The sequence below is a fragment of the Vicugna pacos genome, chromosome 35 (assembly GCF_048564905.1).
Source record: "Vicugna pacos chromosome 35, VicPac4, whole genome shotgun sequence".
NCBI classification, from domain to species: domain Eukaryota; kingdom Metazoa; phylum Chordata; class Mammalia; order Artiodactyla; family Camelidae; genus Vicugna; species Vicugna pacos.
This window is the reverse complement of record NC_133021.1, coordinates 24,836,262-24,862,606: the sequence shown is the minus strand read 5'-3', so window position 1 is coordinate 24,862,606 and position 26,345 is coordinate 24,836,262. Positions and strand designations below refer to the sequence as shown.

General features: G+C 40.6%; 1 protein-coding gene across 5 annotated transcripts in view; it reads left to right on the top strand.

The window, feature by feature from the left end:
• Nucleotides 1–26,345, top strand: part of ARMC3 (armadillo repeat containing 3) — a 75,586-nt gene that overhangs the window by 6,350 nt on the left and 42,891 nt on the right. For all 5 annotated transcript variants that reach the window (XM_072954950.1, XM_072954953.1, XM_072954951.1 and 2 more), the window contains exons 3-8: nt 7,699–7,816; nt 12,514–12,639; nt 17,042–17,110; nt 17,350–17,525; nt 19,937–20,131; nt 21,942–22,125. In XM_072954950.1, coding sequence (XP_072811051.1) covers nt 7,699–7,816; nt 12,514–12,639; nt 17,042–17,110; nt 17,350–17,525; nt 19,937–20,131; nt 21,942–22,125 — 868 coding nt within the window. The remainder of the gene's footprint in view (nt 1–7,698; nt 7,817–12,513; nt 12,640–17,041; nt 17,111–17,349; nt 17,526–19,936; nt 20,132–21,941; nt 22,126–26,345) is intronic.

The following is a 26,345-nucleotide window of genomic DNA, read 5'->3' as shown; positions in this document are numbered from 1 at the left end:
AAGGAACCTGAGCTTAGTGCGGGAATCTTCCCGACAGCAGCTAGAACATAGTGGCTACAAACGTGAGCTCCGTCCCAGATCTGCCCCTCGTAAACACTGTTATTTTGGTGACGTGGCCGAATTTGGAAGGCAGCTATGCTCACCGCTATACCACCCATGCTACGTGCCCAAATTTGGCCAAGATATTTCACCTTAAAAAAAAATCTCTTAAATGAGAATTGTAATGTCCAGCTTGTTTTGGTTGTTGTATGAATTACAATGAAATAGAGCACGTGAAGTTTCACAATGCCTGGCACATAGTAAACACTCAGTAAGATCTGCTGTCTTGGGAATCCTTTAGTTGCACCCCCCCCCCCGTATAACTTATGTATGATCCTCCAATACAGCTGGAGACAAAGGCTGCAGAAGACCTGTCTGCCCAGGTCTAGGAAAGCTTTGCAGAGGTAGTCTCTTAATAGATTTCATCAATCTGGCTGCTCTCCTTTGGACATACTCCTACAATGTTCTAAATTCTTTCATTTCTTCACTGCATCTGGTTTGCATTACCCCTCTTTTTGCTGCAAAATAGCATTATTGACATCTTATTACCAGCAAGTGGCGTCGTGAACACAGTACTTGGTGACAAACACTTTCTGATCAAAATTCGAATTAAGGGACTATTAAACAATAGATAGACTTATCTAATACACTTTCCATAATTTTATAATGTCTTGGTGGTATTGTCCTCTGTACAATACCAGAGGGGCACACCAAGGACTTAAGAAACAATTCAAGTTAACAAAAATCTAGCTGTTGCTTCTTAAGGTCTCAGCAGCAACCTTGAGGGCAGCCAAAGGCAGGTGTGACAGTTACCAATGGTCCCCGACTGTCACCTTTCCCCAGGGTCCTTCCATCCTTCCCCTACTCTGATTTTATGTTAATAAAGCTGATAGAGTAGTATTGAAATATCTAACTGCTCTTCTATCTTGTATGTTCTAATATTTCCAAACAGTATAGCACAATTTAAAATATCTAAACTTGGAATCTATCCCAAAGTATACCTCTTCAAAGTCTGTGAGGGTTTGTTGTACAAATTATAAATGAAAACCAGATTTAAAAGAGGGATATATATAATTGCTTGAGAAAATAAACTTTTCCATGCCGACTAATGGCAATTTGCTTCTTGATGATTTCCTAAAACGTTGCTTCCAAAGGTTTTTAGTTTTATTAGTCTTTGATCTACTGGTTAAAATGGGCAATGGGGATGGAAAAACAGAGTGTTTGGTGGTAAGAATAAAACAAAAAGCTCCCTTTGCTTTTCTTAGTATTTTCATTGTCAAAACATACATTAATATGGGCATTTATGGTTTCTTGCTCCCCATTTCATCTTGTAAAAGTGAGTATTAGCTACAAAGATGCCTAAATGTGGGAAAGATATGGCTTGAACAACCAATTCAACTATATTCTGCTCTCCTAGATCATTTCCAAGTCTGGCTGAAAGGTGGTTTGTGATGCTTTGATAAAAGGCAGACTTTCTGTGGATTGACTGCATGAAAGAATTATTAACAGAAGTGACCTCAGTAGGTAATGTTTAGTATAAGGCAAGATTTGGTGACTAAGCATATGGGCTTCAGATTTATGCTGTCTGAGTCTGAACCCTTACTTCATCACCCACCGTCTATGATCTGGGGCGAATCTCCTCACCTCTGTGTTCCCCAGGGAGGGTGCAATGATGTCCACTTCATAGGCTATCCATGTCACACCCACTCACAGCAGTGAGGCAAGATTCAGTTAATGAAAGATGCTTAGAACAGTGCCTGGCATTAGATAAGAACTTTGAAAATGTTATTATTAATCTTGTAGTTAAGGGTGCTGTTCATCATTCTCCAAAACTATAGATGTTTGAATGAGAACTGTCAAAGGAGGCAGGGAGACCAGCTGTCAAAGACCAGCTGATGGTCTTGAATTTAGTGGCTAAATTCCCAGAGACCTAGAGCACGTCCATCATGGTCAGGTCTTCGAGTTTAAGAGTATGGAAATTTTATTCCCTTATATCTCAGAGGCAAATGAACTTTAGTGGATAAATCCACAGTATCTAAACTCACAAGAGGCTATGATTTGGCTCTGGAATCTTAGTGATTCCGTATCAAGTTAACTGAAAATTTACGTTAATAGTCCAGTACCTTTTCTTCCTTGTTAAGTGCATACGGGAGCCAAGCACGGTGAGCGGTAAATCAGAGGAACAGGCAATAGCGTAACTGCTCCCTCACGTGGGCAACCAAACCCTGAGATGGATGTCTCCCGGGGCTTGTTTCTTCCTGACCCCTTTCATCAGCCTTAGAGCTCAACCTTGAACTCTGTCATAGACTTTTTTTCTAGCAATGAAATGTCACAGGGACTTTCCCCCATCTTTCTCCCTCATCACAGATAATGATACAACATGAATTAATAAAATATAGTATAAATTCATAAATAACGCATATACAAAGCTGTATAAATAAATGTCAGCTTACTGAACTTGCTCAAAAAAAATTCGCTGTTTCTGTTAAGGCTGTAAAGCAAACTAGAGTTCATTTTAGCTGTTTCCATTTTAACTTTTACCCTTTTGCAGATTTTAACGGCTGTCTAGAGAGTCTGTACCAAAGATTCATACTAGAGTGGTGCAGTCTACCTCCTTCTGTTTATCTGTCTCTTTTCCTGTGCAGTTGGCTCCCTGTGATCAGAGAACAATGAGTTGGTAAACACATTCCAACAGAAATCAGAAGAGCCTTTTATTTGCACTTACCAGCAGCATAAAAATCACTCCAACTGTCATGATTCACCTGTTTCTGTTGAGTTCAGCTCTGTAATTTTACATTCTTTTAGACCTGTGCTGTCTAATACAGTAGCCACTAGACACATGTGGTGATTTACATTAAAAATAACTAAAATTATATCAGTTAAAATCAACAATAAAAAATAAATTGAAAAATTCAGTTCCTCAGTCGCATTAGTTACACTTCAAGTGCCCATGAGCCACATGGGGATTGTGCATGCCCTATTGGACACGCAGAATCGAAACACTTCCATCACTGAAGTTCTGCTGGGCAACTTTATTCCAGACAGTCTTATTTCCTTAACAGAGGTAGGAAAGTATCTCTACAAGTCTCTGGCTCCTCTAATTGACAGAGCTTAAAATTCGAAGCTCAGCTACAAAACGCCTTTCCTTTCTTTCATTCTCTTTCTAAATAATTTTGGTTCATTATTTATTCTGCATGGAGCACGAAATTATAATTTCACAACCAGCCTGTTGGTGGCTGACTGTGAGTTCCTCACGGGAAAGCAGATGGGATATGTAATTACAGCCCAGTATTATTTATTTAGTCATGTGGCATTCTGTTACAGCTATCATTTTATTCTCGGCGCCTTTTTTAATAAAAAATTACTATAATGCTGCAGGCTCTGTGGGGAAAACAGATGTCATGCCAATGTCTCCACTCTCTGCCAAGCACTGGTATTTCTCCTCCTGGGACCGCTCTTAGGATTATAACTCTCACGGTTTTCCTCTTCCCTTTGTTTTTTAATTTTTTTAACATTTTTTATTGATTTATAATCATTTTACAATGTTGTGTCAAATTCCAGTGTTCAGCACAATTTTTCAGTCATTCATGGACATATACACACTCATTGTCACATTTTTTTCTCTGTGATTTATCATAACATTTTGTGTATATTTCCCTGTGCTATACAGTGTAATCTTGGTTTATCTATTCTACAATTCTGAAATCCCAGTCTATCCCTTCCCACCCTCTACCCCCCCTGGCAACCTCCTCTTCCCTTTAAGTTTCTTGTACCCCCATCACCTTTTTCTTAAGGATGACCAGAAGATCTGGCAACATTCTGAAGTGTCTTCTAAACTACTGACAGAGGTTGCAAAGATCCTTACCATAGTTTTTGTTCAAATGTATTTTCACATACCGTGCTCCTTTGAGAAGTGTAGCCATTCTGTGGAGATCACGACAAATCTATATGCTTCAACAGAGTATATTTATTCCCATGCTTATAAAATCAGCTTTGAAAATCTTGAAATATCAGAAGTCTTTCAAGTGAAAGTTCTAAAATGGAAGGGACGGTAACCAGCCAGAATGCTAGGGAAATTGTCTTAAGTGGAAAAGGTGATCGAAGGCTGGGATTCTCAAGGGTTTGGTCAGGGGGATCACCGGGTCTTATGAGGGTAGGGTGGTGACTGCGGACTCTCTCAGCACAGAATGCACACCAAACGTTCTGCATACAATTTCAGAGAGACAGTGTGTCCCTGGAGCCCACTGATGGCTTCGTGAACCTGTGATTCAGAATCTTCTCTGGCATTAATAGATAGTAGGACAGTGAAGGCACTTCAAGGCCACATAAAAAAGAAGTTTCCGGAGGCACTTTCATACAGTCCCTCATAGACATTTTGAGTATTTCCACATCCCGGGTGTTATTCCGGGTAATGGAGATCGACGACACATAACATAGTCCTTTGCCTGAAGAAAGCCGTCCATTTACTGGACAGACGCTGAGTGCATACCACATGCAAGTGTTCGTCTACGTCTGGGGCATACAGATCAGGCCTCGAGGCAGCTTTCATTCTAGTAGGGGAAACAGCCGGCTAAGAACAATATAATTTAGGGAGTGATAAAATCAATGAAAATTTCCCTGGGTTTTGTTGAAATAATCTAGAATTTCAATTCTAAGTCATTATTAACTTTTTTTTTCCCATACCATGTGTCATAACTTAAGAAATCCTTTCTTAAGAATTACACTGTGATTCAGACCATCATTATCATTCAGTTTATCAATTTTACCACATTTATTGATCCACCACTATTGTTTTTATATTTTGACCTCCCCAATCTTGGCTGTAGTATTTTCCCAGGAATTTGTTTGAGTGCACAGTTGATACACGTGTTGAGCATGTGAATGCCTGAACATGTCTTTTTCACATATGAATGGTGACTTAGTAAGGTGTAAATTTCTTGGATCACAATTCTTTCCCTTTCAACTTTGTTGATTTTCCTCAATAGAGGGTTGGTGAAGGGAGGACCTAGGTCATTTACTGAGGCCTGACCTTTCCTTATTTTTCAATAATACTTTTGCTTCTTATCACGTATTTTCTACTTAGTCAAGCTCCTATTTTATTCACAATAAACACAACATTCATTCCCATTTTAAACCTTCCTGATGTGATTTCCCCCATTTGAATATCTTTCTTCTTTATCTCAACCCATCCCGTTGTATCCATTCTTCAAATCACATCTAAAATTCTACCACCTCCACGGCCCTTTCTCCGTTTACCGCAGTTAAATGAATCTCCCCTCCCCCAGCACAACATTTATTATCTCTGCCATATATGTTTTTGTACTTCATGGAAACCTAAAATTTTATACCCAGAAGAGATCTAAGAGATAGAATCCAACTCCCTAATTTTTCAGATTAAAAAAGATGTGGTTACTGAGTCATATGTGTCACCCAGATGACTCCACGTCCTCTGGCATTCTGGGGTTACCCTTTAATACCTAGCTTAGGTGATTCTCAAGCCTCCACCCCTGAATACTTTAAGAAGTTCTCCCTGAAAATTTCTGTGGATTTCCAGGTCCTATGCTCTCCTGCTCAGTGTCGCAGACACCATCCCAGCCATTCCTCTGGGCTCTCCCAGAGGCCCCATTTTCTCAGCGGTTCACGTCACTGGAACCCATAAATGTCACAAGCTTGGGGCATGGAAGACTTTTACTGAAGATCTGTCTCCCCAGAAAAGAGTCTAAAGGGCTTGAGACTTTTTTTTTAACTTTTTTTTTTATTGAGTAATAGTTATTTTACAATGTTGTGTCAAATTCCAGTGTAAAGCACAATTTTTCAGTTGTACATGAACATACATATATTCATTGTCACCTTTTTCTTTCACTGTGAGCTACCACAAGATCTTGTATATATTTCCCTGTGCTATACAGTATAATCTTGTTTATCTATTCTGCATTTTGAAATCCCAGCCTATCCCTTTCCACCCCCGCCCCCTTGGCAACCACAAGTTTGTATTCTATGTCTATGAGTCTGTTTCTGTTTTGTATTTATTTTATTTATTTATTTTTTAGATTCCACATATGAGCGATCTCATATGGTATTTTTCTTTCTCTTTCTGGCTTAGTTTATTTAGAATGACCTTCTCCAGGAACATCCATGTTGCTGCAAATGGCGTTATGTTGTTGGTTTTTATGGCTGAATAGTATTCCATTGTATAAATATACCACATCTTCTTTATCCAGTCATCTATTGCTGGCCATTTAGGCTGTTTCCATGTCTGGGCTGTTGTAAATAGTGCTGCTATGAACATTGGGGTGCGAGTGTCTTTTTGAAGTACAGTTCCTTCTGGATATATGCCCAGGAGTGGAATTCCTGGGTCATATGGTGAGTCTATTCCTAGTCTTTTGAGGAATTTCCACAGTGGCTGCACCAAACTGCCTTCCCACCAGCAGTGTAGGAGGGTTCCCTTTTCTCCACAGCCTCTCCAGCATAAAAGGCTGGAGACTTTTGCAACTCTTACAGCTGCTAATACAGAAGCACAAACAACAGCTTCAGTTTGGGTGTTTGATCATTCTGTCCTAAAACCCAACAGCCATCTTCCCTTTAAGGGGTATTTCCATCCCAGCCGTGTCCTTTCAGGTCACTGCTTACTGCCATCCTCTCTGTCTTCACTCTTCTAGCCTCACACAATTATGTCTCCTTACTCAGAGTAATCTAATTCTCCATCCTCCACCTGAAACTGGACATTAACTTTCTGTTATATTCCAAAACACATTATGGTGTCCATTTAGAAGAGTCAACACAAAGAACCAGCTAAAGCTCTGAAATTCAATTTTTTTCCTTTAATATAAACAGAAATTCCTCTTTTACGGTCTCTGGAAATGGAAGAAAAATAGTGTAATAATTTGTTTTTTCTTTGACCCAAGAAAGCCCAGAGGGGCCATGAGTTTGTTATTGTTCATTTCAGCTACACATGAATGCTCAAGACCTCACAGCAGGATACACGTCTTCGTAGAGTCCTCTACTTTTTCTTTATACTGCATTGCCTTTTCCCCTGTTCCAGATTTTACCTGTTTTGCATGCTTTCATATGCTGTTTCCTTTTGCTTTCTAGTTGTTTCACACATGTAATTCCTGCTTTCCCAGAAAAGGTGTAGTGGTTGGAAAGCAGGTACTCTTCCCTGAGACTCTCAGGGCATTGAGTATATACAGGTTCATAAGGATTCTTGTGTATTGACTAAGAATTACACTAATACATGTTATTTAATGAGCAGCTAGCATGTGCCAGACAATGTGCTAAGTGCTTTATGTATGATGATCCCTAATCCTCTCCTTAACCCTTTGTGATAGGGTATTATACCCATTATTCAAAGGAAACTGAAATTCTAGCAGCTTAAGTAACTTGTTTGATTCTGCCTGACTAAACTGAGAAACTGCACCTGCCAGATTCTAGAATGCTTTGCTTCTTCCTCCATACCTCAGGAATTCCATTGCCACCAATGTCGACAACTGTCTATCAGTAATGTTTTTTAAATAAAAACTCCACAGTGCACTTTGTGGGCAATGACCACATCCTTTTTTTGTAAGATTATATTCTCTTTAAGTTTCCAGACATCATTCATGTTTTATGTGCTTTTTAAAGCTCATGTGTGACTCTGATGTTTTTCTCTCTGCATTTCAGTTTGATCCATTAACAATTGAAAGCAAAAATGCAGCCACGGTGATGTTATTGCTTAATTCCCCAGAAGAAGAAGTTTTGGCTGACGTGTGTGAAGCCATTTATAGATTTGCCTTAAAAGGTTTGGATTTTTTCAGTTTGCCTTTCTATTTCATTAACTTCTTAAAATATTTACTACATTAGGGACCGTTTTCTCCCCAGCCTTTAACTTTCTGTCAGATGAATTCTTTCAAACAACCAGACTTTAATTTAATGCATTACCTGGAAGTACTATATCTCCCCACCTGTAATGTAGTCACTGGATAGAACAATCATTTTGAAGGTTTCACTGCAGTTTAAAAAATTGTGAATGACACAGGAGCTGAAAGAACTCCCAAGGATCAAAGCTGGAACAATTTGAGAAGAGAAAGAAAGAAAGAAAGGGAGGAAGGAAGGAAAGGAAGGAAGGAGGGAAGGGAAGGGAAGGGAAGAATTAGATTATAACCCAAAGAAGAAAATAAACATCTGTGAATCTACATGGATAAATGATTGAATAAGTAAACAAATGGGAGAGAAAAGACAAATCTCCAAGGCAGAAGGAAGCCAATTTAGGTAGATACTACTCCTTCAAGGAAGTGGGATGTAACTTCCCACTTTTTAGGGGCTGTACATAGTGACATCTTCCCAAAGAGTGCAACACGGGCACAGCGGGAAGAAAGTAAGTTTCTAGCATAGAAGCCTGACCGGGTGATCAAAATCAACAGCCACAGGGATCCGTCATTTAATAATAGGTGCCCTTGACATGACATTGACAATGAAAATGACACTTTACTTCTGTGTTATTTTCCCCCCAAAGCTATAACCCCAGCCCAAATATGGTTTTTTAAAAAATCAAACAAATTCCAACTCAGAGACATTCTACAATGACCTAAATGGTACTCCTCAAAACTGTCATAGCTATCAAAAACCAGGAATATCTGAGAAACTGTCACAGCCAAGAGGAGCTCAGGACACACAATGATGAAATGTCACGTAGGGTCCCAGATAGGGTCCTGGAGCAGAGAAAGAACATTAGGCTAGAAGTAAGGAAATCTGAATAAACTATGGAATTTCATTAATAAGAATATATCAATATTGGTTCATTAATTGCATCAAATGCCCCTTCTAGTGTAAAGTGTTAATGACAGGGGTGTGGGAAATATCTGTATTATCTCTGAAATTTTTCTGTAAAATTAAAATCGTTGTAAAATACAAAGTTTACTAAAACATTGTAAATATTACACATTAGATTCTATTGAAAGGTTTAGTTCATTCTGAGTGGTAATAAAAGTAGAACTTTACTATACTATGTAACAATGTAAGTGGAAATATTTGAAGAGTTTAGCATAACTTGGTATTTCTAACAAGACCTTTTTAAGCTAAGATGGGAGCAATTTGATTTTAAAGAAATGATACTTGAAACGTTGCTTCAGTGACTTGTATGAGGGAACAACAAATCATTCAATTAGCAAATGGTAAAATGCTCACCTGGCTAATCACCACCATCACCTCTTTAGTCATCACTGAGAATTCTGATAAAAACCAGGGTGCTGCTGGAAGGTCTGGCTCACCAGCAGATTGTGTAGACTACAGGGTCAAATTTCAGGGAGACACTGGATCATGCGTCTGTATAGCAGCATGAGTCCCACTCAGCTTTGCAGAGTCATCAGGCGTCATCTCTTTTTATGTGACAGGATTTAAAGAAATAGGTAGGCATGTACATTACATGAAATCAGTTGAAATTAGAAACTACTGAAATCAAAACAGAAATTATTGTAAGTCTGGTGTTCTCTATCAGTAGTATTTTCTGAAATATTCTCTTAAATGTTGGGGGTTTGCCTTCTGGCCAAGATGGAGTAAGGGGCCAAATTTACACTCCTGCCCAGAACAACTAAGAAAACAGAAAAACATGTGAAATACAAGTTAGCAAAATGCTGAATACCAGGCACTGAAGGAGCTCAACCGTTGACAGACAGGAAAGAAAGGAAACATGTCCCCTGATTATCCCCAGCTTGCCGATTTCAGAGAGTTTCCAGGCCACAGCATGGGAAGGGATAACCTGTGGTGGACCCTCTGAGTTGAGACGATAGATCTGAAAATCCAGGCAGCAAGAGACAAAGGCTGCAAGAGTTTTCAGGACAGAGTAACAGACAGGAAAGAGTTGCACACAGAGAGAACTCAGGAGATCTGTAAAGGGTTCCACTCAGGTGTTCAGCTTGATTCACATGTCCACATGTGGGGACTAGTCAGAGTCAGACAAAGCACCCAACAGGATTAGATGGAAAGATGCCTGGTGCTCACCAAACTACATGCTGCCTTCAAGAAACGCACTTAGAATATAATGACACAAATAACTTGAAAGTAAAAGGGTGAAAAAAGGATACCCTATGCTAGCCAGCGTTCATCAAAAGAAAGCTGGAGGGGCTGTATTAGTATCACACAAATAGAGAAAAGAGCAGTATCAGAGGTAAAGATGGCCATGTTATAATAATAATAAAGGGGTCAGTTAACTAAGATGCTATGAAAAATCCTCAACAGTTATGTACTTAATGTCAGACCTTCAAAATCCATGAAGCTGGAAATGCAAAGAGAAATAGACACCCACAATTATAGCTGAGGATTTTGACACTCTTCTCTCAATAAATGAAAGAACCACTAGACAGTAAATCTGTAAGGATATAATAGATTTGAATAGCAATATAAATGCATTTAACCTAATTTATATTTATAGAACACTCCAAGAACAACAGAGTATATACATTCTTTTCAAGTGCATACAAGACTTGGAAAAGGGGCCATAAAACAAGACTTAATAAGTTTAAAAGAGTTCTAGTCATACAAAATATACGCTGTGCCACATTAGAATTAAGGTAAAAGTCAATAACATGAAGAACTCTGGACAATCACTAGTTAGAAATTAGATAACACACTTTAAGTAACCTATGCGTGAAAGTCAAAAGGAAAATCTACACTGAAAATGAAAACACAGCATATAAAGATGTGTAGGATGCTACTAAAAGAGTATTTAGAGAGAAATTTATATATTGCACTAAATGTCTGTTAGAAAACAACACCTCTCAAATCAATGACCTCAGCTTCCACTTTAAGAAAATAGAAAGAGAAGAACAAATTAAACCCAGTCATTGGCAATAAGGATAGAAATCAATGGAACAGAGAACGGAAAAAGAATGGACAAAAGCAATGAAATGGAAAGCTGGATTTTTGAGATCGATAAGAATAATAAAACCTCTAGCCAGACTGATAAATAAAAAGAGAGAAGACAAGTTATTGAGATGAAGAATGAGAGCGGGCACATCACTACAGATCTACAGATAGACTAAAAGGATAATATGAATATTATGAACAATTTGATGCCAATAAATTCTACAACTTAGATGAATTGAGCAAATTCATTTTAAGGAACAAACTCTCAAAGCTCACTAAAGAAAAAACAGATAGCCTAAAAAAAAACCCTTATCTATTACAGAAATGGAAATCTGTAGTTAAAAACCTCAAAAAAATCCTTCAGGTCCAGATGTTCTCACTGCTGAATTATACCAAACACTTATGGAAGAAATAATACCAGTTATACACAAACTGTTTTAGAAAACTGAAAAAGAAGGAATATTTCTCTATTCTGTGAAGCCACCATTTATTTAAGTATCCTAAAATTTATCCTTAAAGTTTATTTTACAAAATATTTTCATCCAAGAAATTAACTTTTAGAACTCCAATAAAATGCAGATAATATGGAAGATCTGAGAAGGATGTCTGTCATAGTCAGCAATGCATATACCAGCATATTCTTATCAAGCAACAGATTTAACCACTTAGACACAGGGCAATTCCACGGGAAGGTAACAGTCCGTGTTTTGAGAACTGTGTTATCAGAATGAACCTATAACTTTAAGTACAAAATATTTTAATTTTATGAGAAAACTGAGGTGAAAAAGTTTAAAAGACTTTATTATACTCCTAAATTAATTTTGAAAGTGAAACCTGTATTTTCATAGCCAGTGAAATTGAAAAGCTGAAATTAATCAGGACCTAAACATTATTCCGTACTTTGCAGAACGATACCTCACTTGTCAGGATATGGATAAACTGCTTCTACAGTTAGGCTCAACTTCAGCCTCAATAATCTGGTTCTGGGGCTTTTTTTGCCAGAACTAAGGAGTACCCAGTGACCTGGATGGCTCCCCTCTGTGCATGCACCTCCCTGCTGGCTGCAGGCAAACCCATTAGGAGAAAAATGAACCCTCTAAACTCCATCACACATGCTTTAACTTGAAGTGGGGACTATGTGTGTTAATTAATTTTTATAATTAATTATGCAAGTAAGTATGATTGAGTGCCCATTATTACATGCCCGGCACTGTGCTAGGCACTGAGGTTATGAGAGAATAGGACAGACAGGGTATCTGTGTTCATGGAAGGTTAAATTATAGGGGAGTAAGCAAGTAATGCACAGAAGTCGTTAAGTGGTATGAAGAAAATAAAGCAGGGTAAAGAGAGATCAGAAAGCCTGGGATGTAGTGATGACATAGGTAGGGTGGTCAGAGGAGACCTCTCAGAAGGTGCAACGTGGGCTCAGGACCAAATGACAAGAGGGAGCCGGCTTTGTAATCATTTGGAGATGCAAGAGCAGCAAATGTTTAGGATACCTGTGCTCTAAAGTTTATTCTAAGAGAAATATACTTGGAAGCAGAGGAATGTGAAAGGCAAATGGCAAATCAGAAATTGGAATGACACAGAGAAGAATTTTGATGGTACTGCTATCCATGTATGATTTTATTTCAGGTGAGGAAAACAAAGCAACCCTCCTTGAACTTGGAGGTGTGGAACCTTTAACTAAGCTGCTCACTCATGAAGACAAAACTGTGAGAAGAAACGCCACTATGATATTTGGAATCCTGACTTCTAATAGTAAGCATCCTCTTTTAAAACTAATCAAATAATCTCATGTAACGCATTATCTTTCTTTCAAATTTAACTCTAAGGGGTCTGTTTTAATTTTATTTAAACTGACTTTAATGTTCACAAAAAAGCTAAATACATATAATGTATGATTTCACATTTTAAGGGATATTTTTAAATATAAAAATATGTGCACATATATCCATGCAAAAACTCTCAGGGTTAGTGATGTAGTATGTTCTGGTCTTACGAGTTAGGAGAGCAATCATTGTCTCTTAAAATTAAAATAGTTTTTTCTTGAGTTAGGATAATGTAATTTGTCAGTTATATTTCATGTATATGTCATTGTAAATGAAGCCCAGAGCAAAAAGTTTTGGTACATTTATTTTTTTGAAGCTGCAAGCTATATTTTGCCAACAATAAATTCAGACATGTATTTACCCCTTAAATCAGACTTATCACTTGCTTGAATATTTTCATAGATTTTAATATGGTGGAATAATAGTTAAAATGTACTGTCATGTCTATTAGAATAGCAGTTTGATCAAAACCGTGCAATTAACGCAGTCCCTGACTAATGAACAGGGTATGTTTTCCATTTGTAAGTCATTGTCATGTTATAATGGTGGATTTTTGAGTTAGCCAACAAAAGCCTTGTTATTTATAATAATGACTTTCTTGGTGGAGACTGAATTCTGCCATGCAACTCAGGCTGATAGGAATAAACCTGTCTCTCTCTACCATGGTACGTGGCTACAATCATCCTACTTTGTCCCTTTTACCATAATCTCAGCAAAAACACAAGCACAGATTCCTCCTCCCAACTTCCTGCGCTGCCCCAGCTCACTTACCCAGGATCCTGTGTGAGACAGTAGGGGCTGCTCATTCCACGAGGTCCAGCAGGGACTGTGGCCTTGGTGTCTTTAGAGACAGTTGTGAGTGGAGGAGGGGGAGGGAGGGGAAGGAAGGAGAGCTTTGTCTGGCATCTTTGCCATTACAGCCTCGGCTGCAGAGGCTCCATGATCAGCACCTGCAGTGCTGGGGCGAGGGTACTTCATAGGGGTTGTTGGTGGAAGGAGTCCTGGGGGCAACTTCAGGAGCTCTAACGATGGCTGTGCTGAAAGGGGGGGGGGTCTCTGGGAGTATTTCCGGGAATGGCAGCCGGCTGAGGACAGTCACGGGGAAATGAATGTTCCACCAACCTAGATTATAACGACACTGGTCAGAATGCTTATCCAGTGCTTACGGTGTGCCAGGCACCATCCTGCATGGTGCTCATAAATCAAATCATCTCGTGAGGTTGGAAGTATTATTTCCCTTTCACGTGCAACTGAGGCACAGAGAAGTTACGGTGGAACTCATCTGTATCGTGGGGCCTGCATAAATCTATCTCAGGGGCTGTCTTATAGACTGGTTCTGCCCTGTTGAATGTGTCACAGTGAATGTATTTATAACCAAAAAAGGGAAAATCTTTCATTTCCTTGTGTTCTATTCTGTGTACACACCATAGAATTTGAGAACCAAAGGTGCTTTGTAATACCTCTTGTGCAACTCCTCATTTTAAAAATAGGAAAGATTCCTTGAAGGAATCTTTGGGTTCCTTGCCCAAAGTCATGCAGGTGGCCAGTAGCAGAATGGAGATGAGAACTAGAATTACAGTTTTACTCTCTGACTCATACTTCAGTAGACTTTCTATTCACTAAATCCTTTATGATCCCTAACATTGGTGTACATGTTAAGTCAGGTTCTTGTTCTAAACTGGGTGAAAAAAAATCAAACCATTACTGGGGTTAACGTACCTGATTTTCTGTTTGAACCCTCTGAACACATGAATAAAACACACGGCATCCTCAGCTGCTTGTGAAGTTCTTTTTTTTTTTTTTTGTTAAAAGAGCCAACACACTGATAGCTATTGCTTCACTTTCCATACATGCCCAAGGAAACGTGGAATGAAACACGAGCACCCAGTCATTTGATAGAAATGAAAAGTCACGTTTCCAAACCAGTATGTAAAGAAATACGTCTCTGAAGCCACATGGTTAAATCATCCTCTTTGGGAAGACTTAAAATAACTGATGCTTCTTCAGAAATTTGTATCTTCGTATGGTTTTCACGCACATGGTGAAATCACTGTGTTCGTAGTGGATTAACCAGCAGAATGTTCCAACATTCCAGGTGCTAAAGGATTGCTGTGAGAACCATCTTTCCCATTTGCAATTGCAAATAAGTAGTTTTTTTTGTTTTGTTTTGTTATGGTTTTTTTTGGTACAGTAATTGAGCTACGTGCCTGTGCCACATCTGGGTCATCAAAGATAGGCATTTAAATTACTTTGTTAACCCTTTAACCAAATGGAAGCTGCTGTCTTCTTTCACCTGCCCAGCTGGTATTTAGTTCAGTGGGGCCATATAACAGAGACTCACCTAACAAAGTCAGCTAAGGACCCTTGTGAGGAGAAGCAGCCTTGGAAGCCCGGACTGGACATCACTTTGAAGAGCCTGCCATCTTAGGAGAAGGTTGATATAAGTGTCTACAAGATCAAGAATAAATTAGATGGTCAATATTATGCAGCCAAAAAATTGTGAATAAGAATGCAGTGAAAACATACAGCATGAAGGTGCGCCAGGAAGAAAGATGCTGGTGGTTCTGAAACAAGGTAGAATTGCAGGTATCACAGTGTTTGGCTAGAACACGTTCACGTGGTCTAACCACAAGCCCAAGTTACCGTGTCTGAGAGTGTTCTCTGGTGAGGAAAAAAGGGGACAGAGATCAACATTATGTTCAAAGTGACAGAAGTAGTACCTTATCCATTATTTTTGCTGATTTAGCTTCCAGAAAAGACGGACTGTTTGAACAATCTGGTATCAAAAAGCAGAATAACAAATTAAACAACTGTGCCACCAGTTTACACGATCTCTCCGTGAATCTAAACCATCCATTGAGCCTTAAGAAAGTGGCACAGTGGGTTAACTTACCAGATTTGTCCTTGAACAGATTTGCACTAAATTCATATCTGGAAGGGACTTTCATGGCCCAGAGTAGACCAAGGGGTGGTGGCACACACAGATGCAGCTGGGGGCCCCTTCCTAGGGAAGCAGATCCTTCCTGCAGAGAAACACGAGCAGCAGAGTGCCCAGAGCCCGGACCTTCCTGACCTCGTGGTCAGCGTTGCAGCAGAAACTCTGGAGTATGTGGAAGATTATTTTGTACACTAAACAGAGAATGTACCTGGAGATCTAGAAGCCCAGAAATGATTTTCTGCCAGCATGTAAAAACAGACTTTAGTATTATCTTAAAAAAATCATTCCAAACAACACGGACTGGACTCGTAAGAGGCAGGAGGTAATGACAACACACTTCCAGAGGGGACAGTGAGACTTACAAGGACCCGAATATCAGGCCAAGGCTATTATTTCTTAACCTGTGGAGGTAAAATGTGTTTTTCAGACAAGTTTCGACTGTAGAATGAAGTTCTGTACTTCCCCAGAACTCAGTTGTTCTTTTGTGCCGAAAGCCTGTTCATGTGCAGATAGCCAGCTGTAGGTCTGCTAGCCCTCCGAGCCCCTTTGAAAAGAACAAAGATGAAGCAGTTGTTAACAGGTTGAGGAACAGCCATACCCCTGAATCCCACCAGGAAAGGTGTCCAGTACAAGGCAAATATATCCAGCGGTTAACGAGGAAGAATTCATCCGGAGACCACCTGCTTCAACCGCTACAAAGTGAACTTTTCCAAACTTCCGTAATGCTAATTTTGGCTTACAGGGAGGATAATCGACCAAGAAGAGAAATTGCAAAACTGAAGTAGCAGCTATGCCTTATTTTTCAGAAAAAGGAGTTAAGGATGGCAAGAAAGAAGTAGGGGCATAACTGTTAGCTTTAAATAGACCCCTGTAAATAATACAAAAATGAACTTTAAAAAATCAATATACTTGTCTTTAAGTGTTTTTGGCATTTCTGATAACCAAATGGAATGTAAACATGATGTATTTATTGGAAAAGGCTGAGGATAATACCTACTTGCATTTTGTAGTCATTTCATTAAAAATCTAAATTTAAAAATATCCTCCCAACAAAAGGAAAAAAGAATTACTATTACATAGGAAGTAAGTGTAGGGCACAGTAACTCAACTCCACTGATGAGTGTTCTGGGCATCTTTTGCACATCCATGGTTCTCTGTTCTAGTGCTTTGGAAGGTAGTGCAGTTGAGCAATCAAGGAACACAGGCTAGAGTCTGTCTAAGGTCAGACAGACCTGGGCTTGAAACCTGTCCCCACCACTTACTTTGAGTGATTTTGAGCCTCCAGTTCCTTCTCTGTAAAATTAGGTAAGAGATCCTATCTCATAAGGAACTATTCCACAGACACTGCCATTATTATTAATAATAAACATTACTATTCTGTTCCTTCTTGTAGGTGACATTAAAAAATTGTTAAGGGAGTTAGATGTCATGAGTTCAGTGATTGCTCAGCTGGCTCCAGAAGGTAACTCTACATCTTCTATCTATTTCACAAATGGGGGATGGTTTATTTTTCACATCTGATCAAACCGCCCATTGAAAATAATTTATGAAACACCAATTGTGAATTGTCCTTAAAATCTCTCAGACCAAGATGGGCTCCAACCAAGGTGAGATTTGTGGAGCTTTGGCTTTCAAAGCATGCTTTAAAGCAATCATTGAACAAGTCTTTACATACTTGTGTTATTTATTTTTGATACACAGAAGAAGTAGTTACCCATGAGTTTGCTAGTCTTTGCCTAGCAAACATGTCTGTGGAGTATATGGGCAAAGTGCAAATATTTGAACAAGGTGGATTAGAGCCTCTCATCAGACTGCTAACTAGCCCAGACCCGGATGTGAAGAAGAATTCTATTGAGTGCATTTACAACCTGGTCCAGGTGAGATTAATTTCTAAAAATGTGTGTTATGTTATAGACTATATTTCCTCACTTTAAAAAAAGGAAAAAAAAACTTAAAAAATTCCAGTTTAAATTGATCAGTTCCTCTTGGTACTATTTAGTAGTTATCACTCAGAGGAGGAAAAAAATGGAAGTTTAGTGTTGATAACCTTTTAGTTTTCACATTTTATAAGTAATTGTCCCCCATGGAAGGGCATTTTAGAAATGTATTCCAATTTTAAAAGAATAGAATGGCTTGCAAATTAAGGCGCAGTTATACTAGATAAAATATATTTTTTCCAAAACAGGACATCTGTTATTAATGTTGAACTGATGTTGACCTGGGCAGTTACCTATTGACCTAATCTTGGTGATCCTCTCGGATGTGCCATGCACCCTGTGCCGTGTACCAAGAATTTGGATTAGGCTTGTTTGTTGGTGAAAAATCTAGTGAGTTGAGTTTTGCTCAACAGAACTCATCGTTTGCATTTGCAAGATGCTACTTCACTGTGCTGCTTTCCTCTGTGATGGAAGAAACTGCCTCCCTCCCCCTCCTCCACCTGTCCTGTCCTATGGCCCCTCCCCCACAGCCCTCCATCCCCCAACCCGGCAGGGCACCCTCGCACCCAGAGCAGGTCAGCTCCCTGCTGCTCTGGACAGCCTCCTCTGCTTCTTTTCCTGCTCAGGCTCCTGAACAGTTCCTACTCACATTTGAGACGCTTTCAATCAATGGGAAGTACAAGACACTGTTTTAAATAGCCATGAATAGAATGTAAGAGAAGAGATATGGAAGCAAAGATGAAGGAGGGTTCACTGAGAGGCAAAGTCGCTAGACAAAATATACAGAAAAAGAGGACAAATGGGTTCATGCCAGGAGGCACCCAAAGCTTGCATTCCTGGCCACGGTGCATCCTTGCCCCGCAGCCGCAGCTGGGCACTCACTGGGGCTACCTGCGCTCTTCCTGCAGAGTCAATGCCGCTGTCTCCCTCCCCTGTTGGCTTGACTTCATCCTAGAGTCCTCAGTAATCCTGCAAATCCGGATTTGCATGTTTCATCCCAAGACTCCTTGTGAGCTCTGTTTCGCTATACTTTTTATCACGTGGAAATGAGAGGACTCACCTCCACTGGCCTTCAGAACAAGTTCTAGTTAATAGCAGCGTCCTCGGTTCCTAGGGCTGCGGTAACCAAGTCCCACAAATTTAAAGCATGGCTTAAAATGGCAGGAGTCTGCTCCCTCTCTGTTCTGGAGGCTGGACTTCTGAAATCTGGTGGCAGCAGGGCCATGCTCCCTCTGGGACCCTGGGTGGAACCCTTCCTTGCCTCTCCCTAGCTTTTGGGGGTGGCTGTGGGTCCCCGGCAGCCCCGGTTTCAGCTGCACAGCTGGGGTCCTTCCCTCTGTCGGCTGTCTCTCCTCTCCCTCTTACAAAGACACCAATCTTATAAGGACACTGTTAAACATCCACCCTACTCCACCATGACCTTATCTTAACTAATTATATCTGCAACGACCCTATTTCCAAATGAGGTCACATCTTGAAGTACTGAGGGTTAGAACTTCAATATCTATTTTGGGGGGCTACAGTTCAACCCATAGCTAACAGTACCCTACGTTTTTCACGTCCAAAGGCAGCAGCATATTAGAGGTCAGTTAAAGGAGGGGTAGAAGAAAGCGAAGCTGGAAGAGGAGTCTTTTCTGCCTTTAATACTATTTTAAGTTGATCCTATTTTGATTTAAAATGTCACGATTTAGCAGTTAGAGTTTGGGGGCTTTTCATGGCTTTTTTGCTTTGTTTTCTCCATCATGGTCCCTAACAACCCCTCCCTCTACCATACACACACAGAAGATTACAGACACACTATGCAGGACGACTTGTCTGGCCTCTAATGACCCCTTAATCTTGTAAATGTCTTAAATAAAGGTCATGTGTCAGAACTAAACTAAATGATGTAAATTTGCATGCACAGGGCCTGCCGCCTGCACTGCGGGCAGATAAGCATTTTATAAACAATCTGTTCGAATGAAGATACTAAAGAATTTGATGCCATCATTTCATTTTATAAAATTCTATTTGAAACAGTTTAGAGCATGGGAAGAATTTCATTATGCATAGATTTTACTGTAATGCCGTTTATAGTTATAGGAATTTGCTGTATACTAAACAGTAGATACTGAAAAGTCATAGATTATGTCTATTTCCCACTATTGGCAATATGTAGTTAAAGGGAGTGTTTCGGTGTTGTCAGCTGAAAGTTTGCTTATTTTTGTGAGTTATTTTGGAAGTGAATCTGGAATAAGTTACGGGAACATTGTAACTTACAATTTTCCTTGTTAGAAAATAGAATTTCTCCATTCTTGAGATAATATTTTGCCTTAAAAATCACTTATTTGATCATTTGTATTTCATGGCAGGATATTCAGTGCCGAGCTACACTTCAAGAACTAAATGCAATCCCTCCGATATTAGATCTCTTGGAATCAGAATACCCAATTATTCAGTTGTTGGCTCTCAAAACCTTAGAAGTTGTTACAAACGAAAAGGAGTTTCGGGCAATGCTCAGAGACAGCCAAGCACTGGACCACCTTATTAAGATCCTAGAAACTAAGGTACCTGTAACATTCGTTCACCTAAGAGGAGATGTATCTCTCCTTAGTGTTGTTATAAGAAACAAATTACTGAATTTTTTTTAAACTGAAATTTTATTATATGTAAGCTTGGTACTAAGTATAATGCTTATTGCTACATAGTTTATCAGCATGATTACATCAGACTAATGATAGAGGCCATTCCAAAATAATTTTTTTAAATCTTCTGGTTTAAAAGATTTAAGATTTTAAAATTCTTTTTTATGATCTTAAGATTTCTTGAAGCACCTAAAATTAATCTTTTAACCTTTGTCTGCCAGATTTTTCTCTAGGGTAAAGCAAGAAGAGTCATTTACCCCCCATTCTAGGGGGCATCTGCTTTACTCAGTCTACTAATTATAAAATTTCATTGAAAAAGGAATACCTTCACAGAAACTTCTAGAATAATGTTTGACTAAATATCTGGATACTGTGGCCTGGCCCAGTTAAAATATCACAAGTCTATCATTAGTCAATCTGGCACCCAAACACAGCTCCTTAAATCATTAATCTTCACGTAAAGACAATGACAAGATCATACTTCCACCTAACACAATACGAATGTCCTGTGTAGAACCAAAAACACAGCGGCCCCTTCCCCAGAGGAGGATGCAAAGTCCTTGGATGACATTTACGCTTCTTCACATCCCACAACTTTTAAATACTAAGATGTGAAGTTAACAATACTTAAATGCTATTTTATAAAGTCAATATGTTTCATGTCACCTGAAGGGTAAAAGAGAGAAGGAAACAAAGATAGTTCATACACCCACAGATACACATCCATAACAGAATAAAAAAAAGAAATAACTCGTAATAATTACAGTCTGGGTGGCAGTCTTAGCTTTTAGTTCAATGGACTGATTGTTGTGTCTCCTGGTGTGAGCATCCCCTTCCTGTGGAACTGAGACTTCTAGATCAGAAGTGTATAAGTTATGGGTACAGGTAACAAAAATGTTGCTCCTGAATCACTCTGGGTAATGAGTGGGGCCCCTCCCGCATCCACTCCTTGACTCCTGGACCCACAGACCCGGGCTATGGGAGCAAGAGCACCATATATTGGATGCTGTGTCAGTGCACCCACGATCCCTGTGCTTGGCTACAGCTGTGACTGAAGTCTTCCAGAGGCCATTCTGTCAAACCAGCTAATTCAGGATGGTGGGGACCACGGCAAATCCAGTGACTTCTGTGACCACGTGCCCACTGCCGTGCTTCCCCGGCTGTGAGTTCCTTGAGCAGAAGCAGTGCTGTGTGGAATGCCACGGCGGCAGTGCGGCATCCTTGCCATGTCTCTCTCACTTTAAGGATTTCCACCTTAAGTTTCTAACTGTTCAGGCAAGGCTGCAGTTTCCCACCGCCTTGGGGATTCTGGAGATTCCTCAGGCAAGAAAGCCACACACTCGCAATACTCCCCTTTAGAGATTTTAAGAAATATACTTTTCCTTTAGCTCCTGTCTGCTTTTTCAAAAAAAATTCTTTCTTTACATTTTGAAATCGTTATTGGTAGAAGTCTGTTGGAGCAGCTTCACTTGGATACCATTCCTGGAAGTTTCCAGGAATTATTTTTTATCTATAAAATGTCTTGGAGTAGGGGAAATGAGAAGAGATGGATGGGGCAAATGGTTAGGGAGAGTGATGCTACATTAAACAGAACTGTCTCGTTGGGCCTCTGTCACAACAAAATTCATCACATTATGTTCTGAGTGACCTTAATCCCTCTTGTAGTAAAATTTGGAAAGTGTGAATTTCTTTTATTGTAGTTTTCTGAAGTTGTGTTTGCTTTTACTGTTAGGAATTGAATGACCTTCATATAGAAGCGCTTTCAGTGATGGCCAATTGCCTGGAAGATAAGGAGACGATGGTGCTGATTCAGGAGACAGGAGTTCTTAAAAAGCTCCTATCATTTGCAGAAAACTCAACAAATCCTGATATTCAGAAGAATGCAGCAAAAGCAGTTACTAAAGCCGCCTGTGACCGTACGTCTCATTTTATCACACCTGTTTCCTCTTGTGTTCTTGACTTTGATTAGTACCAGCAAACGCTAGAGTATTTGTCTACATTCAAATGGTCATTTGAAAATAGTGCTACACTTACTACTTAAGGCCAAAATTCATCTCAATGCCAATAAGTAAAAGTAGAGACTGCTTTGTCAAGGACACAATAAACTCAGTATGATTTAATTATAAGCCCTTTAAAAAAAACCCAATTCATTTATTTCTAAGTTAAATTTTAAGCCTTATTTCTCCTGATTTTGAAATTTTACAGAATGCATGCATTGTTTGTGATCCTGGAAATGTTGTTCCCATAAATCCGCATTTTGAATAATATCTATACAGTAATTTCAAGTTGCAGATGGAGTCTAGCTGTGCCACATTGTATAGCTGGGAAAAATAATGTGTTCATACTATATACAGAATACAATTTTCATTTCACTGGCAAGCTATGTTGACATAAATCTGTAAAATATGAGAGATTAATTACATCATAAGCATGAAAGATGAAATTATAGTTTAATTTATGTATATTTGGAGTATTTTCTTTAACAAAATACGTGATTTTATTTTCCCCCTTCCACGTAACTCCTCTTATAAATGATGACAGCTTTGACTAGTTTAAGTGATATATATTCTAAACATATATACTCACATCTGTATATATGTTTGTGTGTCTATTACAAGAAACATTTCCTTTTCAACCTGGAGTGGATTTCTTCAAGGCAAAGTTTTAATGCAGGATGCCGAACTTCACCATCCAGGACCAAGTTAGTAGAGAGGGGCTTCCTGAGTTAGATCATAAAGGCCAAGTATAAAGACAGGCTGTAAAATGAAGAGGTTTAATCAAGCAAAAGCTGCCTGATTCTGTATTTTCAAACCTGGTCAGTTCTCTTTTCTATCTGTCCCAGGTATGGTAAGAGGCCAAAAGAGAGGCCAATGGGAAGACACGGGCAATGTCAAACCTAAAATTTTTACATATCTTAACTTCTCTTTGGTTTGCAGCCCCTCTTGGGATAATGAGTTTCTCAGGTTTATTGCCCATCCTGTGACAGAGAGGTGAAAAGAGTGCTGGGGGTGGGGGTGGGGGGGCATCCCTGGATTCTAGTTCTACTGCTGGTTTCGCTGCTGGCCCTGCAGTGACCTAGGGATGCGACTGTAAGCGAAAGACAGCCTCTCTGGGTCTGTTTATTAATTCGTTTATTAATGATTTACTCAGCCCCCTCCCTTTGTGTCAGCAAACCCAGGGCAGGCAAGTAAATAGACAATCACAGTGCAGTGTTAAAGGTGCCTGATGGCGGGAGAACAGGAGGGCCACCTGATGCAGATGCGGATCAGACAAGCTTCCCAGAATAGGTGATTTACAGACAGACAAGGACTTAGAGTAGGTGATGGGAACTGGCTGGGCACAGAAGGTCCTGCTGGGATGGGGAGGCTCAGCAGTGCTCCAAGGAGAAGGAGCAATGTGTAGCCAGAGAGGGACAGAACATGGGAAGTTCCAGAAAGTGGAAGTTCAGAACAGCCAGTGAATAGACTACCGCAGAAAACTGAGAGTTAAGGCTGGAGAAGCAATGAGGTACCAAATGCTAATGGGCATCACAAACCAAGTTAAGGGCTTTGGACTTTATTTTCGTGGCAACAAAGTGCCACTCAAGTGACTCGAGAAGGGAGGAAACATTAATTTTTTGTTTTTTAAAGAAAGAGCATCTTTAGAGATGGGCCAAGATGGCAGAGTAGAAGGACCACTAGCTCACCCTCTCCTACGAATATGGCGAAAATACATCTACGTAGAGAACCAATCACATAGAACACCTACTGAAGTTTGGTAGAATATCTCTTACATTGGAAATACAAGGAAATCATCACAAAACCAAGTAGGAAAAAAGAGAAAAAGAAAAAGGAGATCAGCGTATGACCTGTCCCCGCGGGGAGGGAGCAGCAAAGGAGGAAAAGCGCCCTCACTCTGGGAAGCCCCCTCCCCAGCAGGGAGGTCAAAGGGGACAGAAAAGGGGCTTCAGAGGCTCAGAGCAGAAAGCAGCAGCCGCTTGGCAGACAGACCTGAGCGACACCGGCACAGGGGGTCCCTGCACTCCCTTGCCCAAGATGCCAGCCGGGGGGGACCGGGTTGGGATTAGCTGCTGGACCCTGGGAAGGGGACTGGGGCTGACTATGCAGGGACAGCCTCAGGGGGCTGGAGTGTGGTGCAGGCTGAGGCTGGGACCGCACACAGAACAGAACAGGCTGGGACCCCCATTAAAAGCACCGCTGCTGGTGCGTACTGGGGACAAGGGTGTCACACTGCCACGCCGTAGGCACGGTTGCCGCAGGCCCAGAGGGCTCTCCTGGCACCGTTGTTGGTGCGTTCTCACGGGCAGAGGGGCAACGTTCAGGCACAGCTGTCTTCCCGCCTTTCTCCACGGGGCACAACAGCTAGTGCACGGCTTCCCCCACAGAGGCAGGGTAGAAGCCTGAATCCGTTCCCAAAGGGCCTGCCACTTTAGGTGGAACTGAGATTTGATTTGGGCCCCAAGTGGCAGTGGCAGATTTGTGCCACCAGGGCCTTTCTGGACGTGTGCCTCTGAGAGTCCTGAACAGAGTTCTGGCACACGGTGGGGGCGGCTCTAGTGTTAACAGCAGCCAGTGTACAGGGACGCAGGGCTGGGGTCTGTGGCTCACGGTGGCTCTGGGTGTGTGACTGCACATGCGCCACGTCGGGTCTAGTGCTGGACTCCAGCAGATCTGCACGGGTGGCTCCGCGGGTACAGAACCTGGGGCACACCAGGGTGGGTTGGCCAACATTCCCATGGCTGAGGCAGGGACAAGGGCAGTGTCAACAGAGTGTGCTTTGTAAGCCTGCGTAACAAGTGACAGACGCCACAGAGGGCACTTCCCAGCAATTCCTTTTCCAACAGAAGTGCCTCAATCCCACCTTCCACACACTGCAACTCACAGATGTGTCTGGAAGCCTCCATCCCAACAACGGGAAGCAGGCTTGGCCCCCGGCTTGGCCCCTGTCAGTGCTGTGACAACCGCAGAGCAAAGAGGAGGCCCCACTCAGCAACCAGGGCAGGCTCTGGTCACAACACCGTCCACACCCCTAATCAAGGGGAGAGCGACCAGCACACATGGAGGAAAGACATGGCAACCATCTGGACTGAAACAGCCCTCATGCCGAAAATATTAGCTGCACACAATCTATACGGGCACACTACTACATTAAAAAAAAAAATCACCCTTCAAGACCACAGTAGGTAACTGTGACTCCTAAATTCACAGAGTCAGAGAAAAATAAGTAAAATGAAGAAGTGGAGGAACCACTCCCAATTAAAAGAACAAGAGAAGTCCCCTGAAAGACAAACAATGAAACAGACCTTGACAGTCTGCTAGATTTTGAGTTCGAAAAGGTGACAAAAGCACTGAAGGGAATAAGAGAGACTATGAATAGAAATGCAGAATACAATGAAAAGGGAATAGAAACTGTGAAGAGGAGCCAATTAAAATCAGAAAACTCAATGGCTGAGATAAAAGCCAAGGTCAAGGCAGTCAAACAGCAGACTAAATAATGCAGAAGAACAAATAAGTGATCTAGAAGACAGAATAATGGAAATCACCCAATCAGACCAGCAGACAGAAAAACGAATGAAAACCAACGAAAGCAATGTAAGGGACCTGTGGGAGAATACAAAGCATGGGCCATTTCTGCTCTCTTTCTTCCATACCTATGATGCACTCTTTCATAATTTTGGCTTTTAATGTTTTATTCACCAGAAGTGTTCTGCCTAGGCCTGGTAATAATAAACAGACAAGGCTTATAGGGTGCCCTGCCCCGTCCTCCCCACCAATTAAGGTGGCAATGGCATCCTTAAGCCCAGTTTTGGATGACAAGGCAGCATTCCTCTAATATGGTCTTACAACACAAACATGCTACTTCCTCCTGGTATGTAGGAAGAGCTGATAAAGGTTTGGAACATTCTGAGGAGCTCATAATTCTTGACTGACCAAGAATAGTTTATAGAAATTTGTTTCTTCCTCTCTTGCCCCTGCCCAAGGGAGGGCCCTCTTTTTCTTCTTTTCTTCTCAATCAGCTTCCCATCTATGCATCTAATCTCCATCTCCTGACCTACTGCATGTGATTTCTGCTTCCACCTTCTGCCAAAATGGTCCTTGTAGACTTTGACAGTGACCTCCCAGCAACTAAGTTTTAT